The 13,099-nt window shown below is 30.8% G+C and overlaps 1 protein-coding gene across 5 annotated transcripts in view; it reads left to right on the forward strand.

Annotated features, from left to right (window-relative positions):
* LOC119634440 overlaps positions 1 to 12,841 on the forward strand; it is a 34,765-nt gene extending 21,924 nt beyond the window's left edge. For all 5 annotated transcript variants that reach the window (XM_038028627.1, XM_038028629.1, XM_038028625.1 and 2 more), the window contains 2 exons: positions 11,257 to 11,314; positions 12,391 to 12,841. In XM_038028627.1, coding sequence (XP_037884555.1) covers positions 11,257 to 11,314; positions 12,391 to 12,536 — 204 coding nt within the window. In that variant the 3' untranslated portion in view covers positions 12,537 to 12,841. The remainder of the gene's footprint in view (positions 1 to 11,256; positions 11,315 to 12,390) is intronic.
* The last annotated feature ends 258 nt before the right edge of the window (positions 12,842 to 13,099 follow it).

Below are 13,099 nucleotides of genomic sequence, written 5' to 3' on the forward strand. Positions count from 1 at the left end.
CGCTTACAATGACTTATACAATAGTTCGAGGGTTAAATGGAATACTTTTATCACTAAAATAAAGCGTTTTCCTTCAAAAGAAAATATAATATCTATACAGGTTGGCAGCTTTCCCTTTACGATTGGAATAGAAGCCTATTTTTTACTCGTAAAATGAAATTACATAACCAGTGGAATTATTATATGTTTTTCCTTTCTGCCAATTGTTCGACTACTTGTCACATTGACATCTTTCGGTTAGTAAAGTTTTCTTATTTTTACTTTTAATTGGAAAAGCTGAACACACTTAATGTCTTTGAGGCGCTGTGAATAGCTTAACGAGGCTTCTCAAGGATGAAAGCCTGCGTTAGTTTTCTTTTGATCTCTCAGTTTTTGTTTCTGCGTAATCATATTCTTTTCATAAGAATAGTAAAAATTGTGAGAAGAAGAAGATGAAGAAGAATTCTGTTGGCAAATAATAAAGCTAGCACTTATTCAACGCTTAGTGCTCACATTCAATAAGTTTGGCTAAGAATTTTATTGTGCTAAATATAAAGCGAACGACGCTTTGCCATATTATTACCTTATTTAGGATGATATGAGTATCGTGAAAAGTTAGCAATAGAAGTATGAGGAGCTAAGCCGTTTATCTCCAATGGTTACCAATCAGCATCAGCCTTAGCCTCAGCGTCAGCGTCAGCGTCAGCATCGGCATCAGCTTACAATTTCCAAGACCTATCTGCAGGGAAAATAGTATTTCTATTCATTTAATGGCCATAACAATAGTAAAATGTTTACAAACTTTACAATGCTTTACTGTCACTGGTACCTAATGACATCCAACGATTGTTTTCTGTTTACATACTTTACGTAAATATTGCTGTAGAATCTATAGCCGTACATAGAGTGATAATGGCGGTATATCGACGTTATAGTTGTTTTTGTTTTATTACAAACAATATACAATAACCATCAATAGTAAAACCTGTTTGCGTACATAAGCTAAAGGGAAATGTCTCGAATACAATTTTATCAATAATGCAGCAACTAAACCAATAACTAACATAAACAACAATCACACTTTTAAATGTATGCAATCATGTACATATGTTTGGATGTTTGGACATATGTGTGCATATGTGTAAATATATTTGCACTCCATCTCTTTATGTCATACCACACTTACACACATACAAATTATGTTACAATATTATTATTGGAGTTTAAAAGGTTTTCATATGATTTCGTACAAAGTTCATCGTCATGTTCGTACGAATGAATGTTAAGTAAAGTTCTTGACTAATGTTACTAGGATGTTAGATAGAAAATGCGTAGCTTGTTAGTTATGGAAATTGTGCATTTTACGAGTTTGTTATAAGCACAATAACAATAACATGTAATATTGGTAAATATTTGCCAAACTTGAGAAATAAAGTTGAAGAATACTTATGTGAGATAAATGAGATTTTTATGGTTTTCGGAAAATAGTATTTTTTTTTTTAAATGTCTTTCACTATTATATGTTTATGTATATTTATAAGTTTGTGAAAATTTTTTCAAGTTTTCCATGGCTACGCGTGTGTTTTGAATAAAAAGATTATTATAAAATTAACGAATATCTTTACATAATGACTTCTTCAGAGAGCTGAGATCCCTTTCTGGATTAAGAAGATCTAGTGAATATAAAAATACTAGTGCTAAGCACTTCAGATAAGCATTTCTTCTTTTCGTAATTGCACCATAAGTCATTCCTCTTGCAAGGGGGCATAAAGTTTGTGCTAAAGTGCAGGCTTGAAAGAGTTTTAATAGATTTCTGTTATACCAATCGATTCATAACAATTTTCTGAATTTATATGAACCTATATATGTCTATGTTTGGCCAATGGATGTTCCCGTTCAAGTTTGCATTCAACTTATGTTCAACTTATTCAACATATGTTATACATATGTTATACATTCAACTATGTATTCGAGGGAGGGCATTTTTACGACTTCTCGCCCTATATAACGCTCTATTTCACCAAATCTATTATATGAGGAAAAATTAGCTATTTGGGAATGGGAGGTATATTCATTATATCAAAACGGTTTGTAACGCCCGGAACGAAGCTGCAAGAGTCTACAAAGTATAGACGGTCTTGATCAGCAAAGGTTTCATTTTGAATTTTTCGTAATGAAGATCCAACTGAAATAACAATTTCGCACCTTTTGACCTGGCAAGTCTTTTCTTTCAGGCCATCCCCTTACAGCGATTCCCAGGAAAAGTAAGCCTGTATATGGCAAAAAATTGTAATTTATAGTATTTTACAATGAAGTTTGGCCGACCGAGAGTAGACTACATTGAGTTACAATTTGATCAACGTCCAGTCTTCGAAATCTTTCTTATAAAGAGCATCTCGCGAGAACTAAGCTTTTATTAGGGAGTAAAGTGTAATATTTTTGCATTTGATGCCAAATGCTGGAGTACGCTGTAGAATATATTGCAAGCGATCCTGTCATACTTTTACATGATAACTTATTTTAATTTTAACTTAAACCGTACGGGCTATGGGGTAAATTTCCTTAACAAGAATTTGTATTATTCTGGCAAAAAATTGATATCAAATCGATTTGGGTTTTTTTTCCTACTTTGAAAAAGCAGAGGCGAAGATTTGCTTAAATGTTTTATTTGCGAGAACTTTTTCTTATCCGCATAATACCATTCAGTTTAGCTTAGTAGTTTGAATGGAATTGAAAAAATGAGGAAAAAAGTTTCGCAATTGAATATTTATAAAATCAGAAGAAAATTTTTTTTTTTTCATAACCATTCATGGCTTTAGTGGATATTCGTGATAAGTACTTAAGTAAACATTTTAAAGGCTAAACTGAATACGCACGCACTTACAATGCAATATGAAATGCGGCAATACTAATATACATATGTGTGTACATATAAATAAACAAGTTTTGTAAAATAAAAAAGAAAATTATGATATGAGCTGTGCAAGTATGAATAAGTATAAGTCCATGTTACATTTTTAAACCATTATCAGACAAAATGTAAACAGAGTTTATTCACAAAAGTACTAGAGAAAGTAGTAGAAGTGCTTGTTATTTGTCTACTTTAAAGCCCTGCTTGCTTCTCTCAAGAATTGTCATGCACTTGACAAACATTTCAAAAATTTCCTTTGCTAACTAAGATAGTCAAAAAATATCTATAAACCTATAAACATATAAATGTCCCCCTTTATGAAAGTAGTTAGGTAGAAAGGTAGATATATATATATATATATATACTTTTTTGATTTTCTTATTATTTTTTATAGTTTGTCGTTGATATTTGGTAGCACAACGATGTTGCTATGCAATATTCAGATTTCAAGGCAATCAAAAGGCAATATTTATACTAAAGAGTATACATGGTCTGCTAGGGATTCTCAGGAATATTCATTTGGTTGCATCAACATAAGAGAAACAGAGAGCGAGAGAGTGGTTATCTTCCATTTAAATTTATTACGATAATCACATCTGGGCATTGTGTTCGGGTTTATGTAATCAAAATATTATGTATAAAATATTATATACTATTCATGCATGGATCCACTTACCTTTCTGTACTGCATTGGTTTGGTTTACATCCTTTTCGTTGGTTGGTTATTTTATGGCAACGAAGACAAAGAAGTTTATCAAATTCACACAGAGATGATAAAGCAAAATAAGAAAATTTTCCTCTATTTTTTTTTATACAAATTTTTCACTTCATTTCTTCTTCTTTTCATTTTTATTTTTTTTATTTATTTATTTTTTTTTTATAAATCTTTTCTATTTTGTATGCATTTCGTTGATTGCGTTATGTGCATCTTAGTGTTATGTGTATGACTTAATCTAATGTTTTCATTGTTAAATGGAGCTTTAAACAAACGTTTTTTCTTCTTTTTTTTTTTTTTTTTTGTAAGATTAGGATTTGATAAAATTTAATAAATGTCTTTTCTTTTTTATGAATTTTGATGCCATATTTAAGAAATGAATTATGTCTTGTAGTCGAGTTTTTGTATTTTTAGTTTTTTACTTTTCGATTTCAATTTAAGTCATAAGTATATTGCGAAGCGTTAAGTAACAAAAATTTTCAAGAATACGGATTTGTCTTGTTATGTACTAAGGAAGAGAAAAAGTATTACAAAGCAACGTTCGTACCGTTAGCAATAGGCAGTTAGTAAGACCCTAAACATTCTCGATTGAGAGATTTCTTTAATAATTACGAGTCAAAGTGTAAGAGTATTTGGCATTTGTTTGTCTGCCACTTTCTTCGCTGGCCGTCTAGTCAGCTTACTAACTCGTCCATTTGCCTAACCGTCTGCTTTCCTATCCGTTTGCTTGCTCATGCGGCGCCCTGTCTATTTTTGCGCCTTCCCAATCGCGTGGTTTTCTGTCCGCTCGTTTGTCCGCTCGCGCTTTTGTTCGTCATTTCACAGGTATTTTGAATTTTGCTTCGTAATTGCAGCATTTATCTTTTTGCCTCTCTAAGTTTCTACACGACCTTCAGCTGGCTTTGGTTAGTTTCTTATTCGCTTATTCAAGTGTCAGTCCAGTTGTCCGTTTGCCTGTATTCTCGCCCGTGATTTCTCCACTCGTTTGATTGCTTGCCATCACCATCAACAGTCCATCTATCCGTCCGTCCTTCTACTTATTCGACCAGTCTTCGAAATAGTCCGATTTATTTTTTTACACTTTTACACGATTATCATTTTTCTTTTTTTTCAAATTCTTTTTATAATTATTATATTCGATTGCAAATATTTTACTCACAATTGATTATTTTACTCTTTCGATATATTATATGTAGTTTCTTTGAAATTTTAATATTAGGTTGCATGACAAGTCTTTTGCATCTTCTCATTTCTTTCCCGTTTCGTGCGTTGATATAACGAAATTCGCGTCATTGCCGAAATCGATCTTTTCGCTTTTCATTTGCAATACCGCAACGATCTGTAATTAAAAAATTGAATATTTTTAATATACAAGAATTTTCAGTACACAATATGCAATATGTCTGAGTATGAATGAATGAATTTCGATATATAATATGATGACGAAAAAAAAATAAAAAAATGTAGTGCATAAAAAATCTATATTGGCATCAAACTGCCGAAAGAAAAGTTGACAACATGTTAGTAGGGCAAATAGATATGAGTAAAGGAGTCACGTTCTCTCAACTTAATTGTTCAATATACATATACTCCAAGCTTATATACCCGATGGCCTTAACGATATCAACGAGGGTGTAAAAGTAAATGATTATAATGTTAACATCACAATGTATGACGATAACGTTACTTTTCTAGCAGATAGTTTAAATGATCGGCAATCGTTGGTAAATGCATTAATCTCCTGTACCTACATGAACGTTAGCAGGAAGAACACGTACAACAACGCATTTACAACTATTCAGAATATGCCAAACGAAAGGGTATAAAAATGTAAATATCACACGGGTGCCAGATTAAGGGAAACTGGGATCTCTCCATGAAAATGAAATATTGAACAGAAGTTGCGAGATCTGTATTTTATAAATACAAAAAAGTTTTTAAAAGCCGTCAGCTCAGTATTAACTTAATGATACGTTCGGAATGTATTGCTCTACGCAAAGAAGACATGGACTTTGAAGTTAGTCGACATGAATAAACTAGAATGTCTATCGTAGATTACTAAAAGACATCCGTGATCGAGCCACCACTTTTATATGCAAGCGTAGCATGTGCGCCTACGCTCGTGTTGTAGCTTTAGGTCATAGAAAGCAAAAACAAAAATTTTATATCTTATTAGACGAAGTCATGGTACAGACAGCAAGCGAGCATCTTGTCTTCACAATATAACAATGGACGGACGGACAGACACAGTGTAGGATAATTGCTAACAGCAGCAAAAAAAAGGGAGACAAGTGTTTTTTGAAATTATTAGAAACCTAGAATAGGACAACTTGACATATTTATACACACCCTAGTGTAATTATGAGCGTTTTAATATGTAGCGTGTAAATCATTTAAAATTTTTAAATAAAATAACAAATTGTAGAGTTGCTAACACCTGATAGCCGACAGGCAGTTCAAGAAGAAGAATATGAATGGTTTCGTGCCAAACGGATTAACACCTTCAAAGCGATTAATCTTAATCAAGTTTTATTCTATATGGCGTTGTGTATAGAAAATACATATATAGGTACAGATATCATGACGTTTTAAATGAATTTCTAATTGAAAAGCAATTTTCGAAAACACAATAAATTGATTCAATTCTGTTCTACAAACTATTGTTAAATGAGTTAAACGATTTGCGTTAATTAAGTTAAACAATTTTGTGAAAGCAAGTTTTATTGAATAAAAAATTCATTTTCAAATTTCTCGTCAAGGTGTAGAGATCATCTGTTTAACATTCCTTTAGTGGCAGGCGGTTGTTTGAACTAAAAAATGAAAAGAGTCGTTGGTATGTGAAAACTTTTTCTTTTTTTTTTTTTTAGACAATTTTCGACAGTAAACAATAACATTCTCGATGCCGTGGGTAAGCTTTAAAGTTTAAAAAAGTTCTTCCAAGAATACTTGCATTTATGTATTCGAATCCGGCGAATAAAATGAAAGTCGACTTTCGTTCGTCGTATGGATCTCTATCTATCAAGTTGACTCATTTGCGTAGTTCTCCTGTTAAACAATATAGGAACGCATCTAGTCTGACATAGTCAATTAAGCTTACAATGATTTTTTATGTGTTAGTTGCTAATGCTTGTCTTACTTTTTACTTCTAGTATTTTATATTTTTGGTCTAAATAAATTATAATAAATGATAATAATAATAATATTTTTTTTTTTTTTTTTTTTTTTTTTAGGAGAAATTTCTAATCTTCTCCGTTGTGTGCAGAAAAATTCAATTTAAAAATAAATTTGCCAGAATTTTGCTAAAGTTTTTTCTTTTTCAAAAACAGTAATGATATTAGACCTCAAAATGGTAAACCAATATGATGATATGTGTTACCGACAGTTAAGCTAAGCAATAATCTCAAGTTGATTTGTAAGTATAGTTAAATGTTTTTTAAATGAAGCTATTGCTTCGAAAGGGAAATTTCTAAAGCAAACACATTTCTTTTGTCAATATCTGACAATAGAGATAAATTTCAATTTTCTATAAATTATCGGCTTCGTTAAGTAAAAGAAAAGTTAAAAAAGAAGAAGAAGCAAGCAAGCAAGCAAGCAAAGAAGGGATGAAGTGTAAATCATCGAGAAGGTGATAGTGGTAGTCTTTATGTGTACATATTCATATATAGTATGTGTGTTTGTGTGTGTATATATTTCTACATACGTATTTATTTATATTTCGTGTACGACTATCTATCTATTGATAGTAAAGTTAAAAGATTTATAATTTATAGGTCTGCCTGCCCGCCTGCTTGCCTGTTTTATTTACTAAGATAGACAGGCTTGTCCTCGTATGCTTAGGAAATTTTCAACAACTTCAAGGCTAAGCCAAGCGAATTGAAAATTGAAAATATCTGCAAATACAAATATATTTATTGTAGATTATACGCCCTCTAAAGAGAGAGAGAAATAAAGAGAGAGAGAGAAATAGAGAGAGAGAGAGAGAGAGAGAAAGAATGAAAAACTGAAGGTAATAGCTGTTTATGCTTGTGTTTTCTGTTTGTTAAGTATATTATATTATTTGTAGTTTGGTTAGTACAGTAAATGGGATTCAAATGGATTGTGGTCGAATTTTTGTTGGTCATTGTTGGATTTGTATGGCTTCGGTATTTAATACCTTGACTTGAGAGGATCCCATATCAACAAACACACACATACGAACTGGCATATATACACGCCTATCCATAACAAAGATATGCATACATATATATATATATATATATATATATATATATATATAGTTATATCTAAGCATCATCTTATGTTTTATTTATTTCTCATTGAATTCATTTGCAAAGGAAATTGAATTGTGCTTTAGGTATAAAATTTAATTTAAATTTTTTGCTTTGTTTTATATGGCAATTATACGCCGTAAAATGCTGTTATGTTAAGGTGCGTAAATAAAATATAAGGATATTAGAATTCATTAATTTTCTTCATATGTCTAAAAAGGAATTTTCAATTAAAGTTGCATTTCAACTCCGATATAATTACAATATGACCAGACAGACAGACAGACAGACAGACAGACAGACAGACACTATACAAGTATAATTATAAGGAAAGAATAATCCGTTCTTTGGCTTATATAGTTAAGCGTAGATTTTTTATGTAAGAATGCAAATAAAATCCGGAAATACTAAACAAATTGTTAACAAAAACATGCACTACAAACATATAAATACATACATACGTAACATACTGGCATGCTTTTAGTTTTAAAGCAACCATCACATACATCAGAGACTAGGGGAAGATTTAAAAGACGAGCGTAAAATCACTTGCTCCACCATATAACCGCAATGACAACATGCAGTGAAAACATAAGTTGTAATAGTACTACTATTACTACTACTACTACTACTACTACTACTGCTAGTACAACTAAAACTATTGCTATTACTAGAACATTACACATTAGGAAATTGTGTCGAGCGTATGTAGCCATAGCTATATACGCCATGTTATCGAGAGTAATTAAATTTGATAAATGACGACAGCATTAAGTATAGGCGAAGATGTGAGTTTGCTATGAGAGTACGAACAAGTATGTGGATAGAGTAAACGAAAAAATCACATAGGGATTAAAATGGATTCAGGCCATTATGTTACGTACATATACTATTTATATAAGCAAGCGAGCAACAAAGCGTAAGAAAAATGATATAAAGATATGCAAATCGCATACAACGGTAAAGGGATTACAAGTTTCTTTTGGAGGCCCTAAGGCCAAAAGTCAAAGCGGAAATCTATTAAAATTGTATAAAATTGCGAAAAGATTCTTAAGAGAGACAAAGAAAGAAAGAGAGAGAGAAAGAGAGAGATAGAGAGAGATAGAGCGAGAGAAATGATTTACTCAAATTTAATCAACATATACGCTGGAGGATTTCTTCACAGATTACAAAATTATGCAAAATAGGAAGTGATTTTGTGTTGAAGACTAGAGATTTATGATTCTACGCCAACTTCCTTTTAACGCATCAATTAAAACCGCTTACCGCTTAAAATTTTTTCTCTATACGTTTACTTTAGTTAAAAAGATTTCTCGATTGGCTAAATATGAGCCACGCAATAGATACAAATATAATTAAAAAACTGGACAGGATTAAGTTATAGGCTTTCCAGGCCATCCTAGTATGCCAGGTGACAAGGTGTTCTATAGTGAGGAATTTTTTCAAATTAGATAATGCCGGGTAAAAAAATCAAAATAATATTTGTCTTCAGAAGCTTCGTTTGTCTTTATTAGTAGTAGGGTAGGGGTAGGGGTATGGGTAAAACCTTTCCAGTGCACACTCATTACTATATGTGGGCGATATATAGGTGAAGATAACTCTAAGACGTATTTTACGAGCTGAACGACGTTTGAAAAAAATTGAAAATCTCAATACAATGTCATCTGTCACTTCTTGAGTATCGCAATTTTGCGGTTCTTCGGAATTTCTGCAAAAATCTTGTAAAATTTTCATATAATTTAATCGTTTAAACAATAAGTTTAGAAGATTTCCCCAAGGACGTCCAAATAATGTTATAACGCCTTTATTTGCAGTTTGTTTCAGTTTTGAGTAAGCGTTTTATTATAGAAGCATAGCTTTCCCTTAAATTATCTATTATTGTAAATAACCTGTTATTATATTTTAATTCAATTTAATTTACATTACAAAGCAACTGCACATAATGATGCAAATGTTAGTTTATTAAAATGTATTTACTTATATATGGTATTATTATTTAATTAACAAATTCATATGAAAATTGATGTTCATTTAATTAACAATTTATATACAGACATATATGTATACACGTATGTATGTACGTAGAGAGAAAAATTATTGGAGAAAAGTTACCACAAATGCATAAGTCAAAGTTCAAATGGTTGTGCATAAAAAAAAAAAAAAACAAACAATTAAACTTTATTCATTTTAGGTCGAATTATGGCTACTAACCGCTATTTAAAGCCAAATTTATGCTCGCTGTGAAAGCGGCAGTAGTGCGATTGAAACAAATTTTCCACTAAATTGTGATATAAGCATAAGTTTTCTGGCAAATGTTTTGAAATTTTTATTAAAGCACTTCGTCTCTCCTAGTCTGCCCATCACTCGTCAAGTTATTTTTTGAACTTTAAGGAAGCAATTAAATGTATCCTTAGTTTCTTTCTAAATACTACTTTATGCGAGCTTCAATACGATTTCATTCTTCGTTCATGTGTAAGAGAAAATGTAACAGAAAAATTATATTCGGTTGTGGTGGAGTCACACTGTACATTATCTTCTTTTTTTTTTTAAATAGAAACAATAACAACAAAGAAGATAAAAAATCGAATGAAATTTTTAGTATTCTATAATATTGGGTGAGAGCGTGGTCGCAGCAAGTGCTTGGTTCACATTTATCCCTAAATCGCCCATGTATACATCTAGCTATATATCTTTACTCCAGTCTTTTTAAGGTTCTGGGAATAATGATAGCAAAGTGATAAACAAGTATATGAGAGAATGAAAATATTATCTTATCATCTACTGCTAGCTAACGCATATAAATATAAATAAATATTGTCTGTTTGTGTGAACATATGTACAGTATATATATATATATATATATATATATATTGCATTGTTAAGTAGATATATTGAAGGATAATCAAATATTTATATAAATTGCATTTAATACTATTTACATAATTTATTTCAAGTGTTATATCAAGCATTGGCACTACGTCAACACTCATGTTGTTTGTACTGTAAAATTGATTGAATAGTTAAACACTCGCATTTACATATATGTAAACAAATTGCGTGTCAACAAAATAAGTGACTACTAAGGTACACTACTACAACTATTATTATATTTAATAAAAATGATGTATGTAGAGAAGGCTTGGAAATTATTATTGATTTACTATTTTGTTTAAATGCTACGACCATCAACTCACAAATTAAGTTCTTTCGCGTAACACAATGACATTTATGCAATTACGGTTATAAAGGATATTCTATGGAGTTTATTTGGAATCAATTTTATAAACTGATAAATGTCAAGCAAAACTAATGAATTCTATTTAAATGATAATCAAAAGAAACTTTTAATGGAAAATTGTTTTCTTTTCAAATTTTCTTTCTAGAAATACGTTAGCGAGTTATCAACCGTACGAGATTGTGCCACTGAATGTGTAGAGAAAGGTTAGTAACGTAGTAATTTCTATTAAACTTTTATTAACTTACTAAGCGTATCCTAAGCTTAGAACTCAACTTCTGCATGAAAACATTTCCAAAATAAAAATATAGTTTTAAAAATTTGAATTTATTTTTTTAACATTTTACTAAAAAAGATGACACTAGCAGATGGCTTAAAATAAATAAATTGTTGCATCTATGCATATTTTACCTATAGGCACTGCTTGTCGCCCTTAATTATAAACATAAGCCGTCATTGGGTTTTCGACAAGTTAGCGTTACTTTGCTTGCGAACATCTGTCAAACTTTCACTTCTCGACTCGAAAATGCCAATATATATATATATATATATAAGATATCCCACGGAAGTGCATACAAAAGAGTTTTCGGTAACCTGGAATGATAGGAGGCTTGCGCAAAAATCGGACAAAAGCCGGTAGTACTGCTTTGTCTGGTCAGTTCTACGGAAAGTATTGTCGTATTGCGACAGGGACATTACTTTGTTTAAAAGTATTTGGAAAACTTTTACCTTCGCCATGAAAAAGCAGTGTATTTAACTAGCGATATAAGACATCTTCTTGAAGTGTACGGCAGTTTAGTTTATGGGAGGTAGAGTATAGAGAGAGAGAGAAAGAGAGAGAGAGAGAGAGAGAGAGAGAGAGAGAGAGAGAGAGAGAGAAAAACGGAGGGTGGGTTCAACAGAGCCTAATGGTGCATTGAAAAAATTGCATTGAAAGCTTCCCGAACTCAATGATGTGATCACAACTGATGTGACATAAATTTTAAAAGCGGTAACCTAAGATCTTCTACCGCCACCGTGTTAAGCAGATGTTCTTGATTTTATTGCCACTTGTTCTTGGTTCAGCTAACAACTGTTTTCATTCTAATTTTAAATGAGAAAAAATCTTTTCATTTCTGGATATTTTAAAAAGAAGAATGGTTCAGAAGTATGAAGTTTAGTTTCAATATTTTTTAAAAACCCATAACTTATTTGTATAAAAATAAAAAACACTATATAAACGCCAAAAAGGCTTTATTTTTAAATAAATATTGAAAGAATTTATTATATTTTTAATCCTTAGAAATTTGGGAAACTCAAACCTATTGCTGCTCTGAGGACGGTTGCAATGCATCAACAAATCTAAAGGGCTCCAATGCCTTGTTAGTGTTGTCGATAGTATTTTATATATGTTACGGTATTTTCAACTCAATGAAGGGGCCCCGTTAAAACGTAAATTCTGTCAAAAGCTAAGTAATTTATTTCTAGAAGAAATTTTAATATTTATTTATATATATATATATTTTTTTGCGATAATTGATTTTATTTATGCTTTTCAACGGAAAAAAGTGAAAAATTCATATTTTTATTATAATTTTTTTTTCTCTTTTTTTTTTTGTGATAAGAGGGACCTAAAAAATAAGCACTTATGTCTAAAATTTATTAATTAACGATTGCAATATTATTATGTCTTATCGTATTGTTTGATTGTTTTTTTTTTTTTTTTTTTGCTTAAATGCTTTGTTTTCAAAAACAAGTAATCAACAACAATTTTTTAACAGTCTTCCCAAATGGAAAAATAAAAGAAAAATATTTGAGAAACTTGAAGAAGAAAAAAAAGAAAAAACCGAAAACAAAAACAAACAAAAGCAAGAAATGGGAATAAAGGCCACACCCATGCCGTACGGTAACGTAATAATCACATTGACGAAATTCTAAAATTTTAAAATTTATTAACAATTTACAAAAATATTAATATAATAAATAATAAAAAGAAAAGAAAAAAAAAAAAA

The sequence above is a fragment of the Glossina fuscipes genome, unplaced genomic scaffold (assembly GCF_014805625.2).
Source record: "Glossina fuscipes isolate IAEA_lab_2018 unplaced genomic scaffold, Yale_Gfus_2 3, whole genome shotgun sequence".
NCBI classification, from domain to species: domain Eukaryota; kingdom Metazoa; phylum Arthropoda; class Insecta; order Diptera; family Glossinidae; genus Glossina; species Glossina fuscipes.